At 49.2% G+C, this 999-nt stretch overlaps 1 protein-coding gene across 1 annotated transcript in view; it reads right to left on the bottom strand.

Moving 5' to 3' along the window:
* Positions 1-483: 483 nt before the first annotated feature.
* Positions 484-999, bottom strand: part of LOC101846363 (high choriolytic enzyme 1) — a gene marked incomplete in the record, with an annotated part of 19,765 nt that continues 19,249 nt past the window's right edge. The window contains 1 exon segment of the mRNA XM_013084397.1: positions 484-535. Coding sequence (XP_012939851.1) covers positions 484-535 — 52 coding nt within the window.

Genomic DNA, 999 nt, shown 5'->3' with positions numbered 1-999 from the left:
CACACACACACATACACACACACATACAAATACACAGATATACATAATATAATATAATCTAACACTCTGACAGACACCTCCACCCCATCCTATGGCTCTCTAACCCTTGTCCACCCTCTCTATTAACCATTTTTTCCTCCTCCTCCTCCTCCTCCTCCCCCTTAATCCGTATATGTTACAGGAACGCTAACAATAGACCAAAATGTATGCAGGATTTCACCTATATTCTCTCCAATTATCACCCCTGCTACAACAGTTTACTGATCTCCCCTTCCCCTCCCCTCAACCTCCTCCACCACCATATTTTACTCACCTACTCCTCCTCTTTCACCTCCTCTTTCTCCTCCTCCTCATTTGTTTCAAGAACGTTTGCAACAGACCAACCTGCACGCAGGATTTCTACCATCACTGCACAAATAACTCACCTTCTCCTCCTTCTCCTCCTCCTCCTCCTCCTCCTCCTCCTCCTCCTCCTTCTCCTCCTCAATCACCACCGCCACCAACACCAATACCACCTCCTTCTCCACCTCCACATCTGTAACAGGAATGCTTGCAATAGACCAATATATGTGCGGGATTTCTCCTACATTCACTCTACTTATCCCCTCCTCCTTCCACCCCCTTCTGTAGTCCTCTTCCTGTCCACATACCCCTTCTCCTCCCCCTTTTCCTCCCCTTCTCCTCCCCCCTCCACAATACAGTTTACTCACCCCTCCTCCCCCTCCTCCTCCTCCTCCTCCTCATCATCATCATCCTCCTCCTCCTCCTCCTCCTCTTTCCCCATTCTCCACATCTGTTACAAGAGCGCTTGCATTTGACCAACATGTATGCAGGATTTCTTTCTTATTCTCTCCCACCACCACCCAAAACTTATTTCCTCCACCACCTCTTTCTCCTCTTCTTCCTCATTCTCTTCTTTTTCTTCCTCCTTCCTCCTGCGCTCCTCCCACACCACCACCACCACCGCACTCGACGTATCTCCTCCTTCTCCTCCTCCTC

The sequence above is a fragment of the Aplysia californica genome, unplaced genomic scaffold, assembly GCF_000002075.1.
Source record: "Aplysia californica isolate F4 #8 unplaced genomic scaffold, AplCal3.0 scaffold00290, whole genome shotgun sequence".
In the NCBI taxonomy this organism is placed as follows: Eukaryota; Metazoa; Mollusca; class Gastropoda; order Aplysiida; family Aplysiidae; genus Aplysia; species Aplysia californica.
Note: the sequence above shows the minus strand (reverse complement) of the source record. Positions and strands in the feature narration are given on the sequence as shown.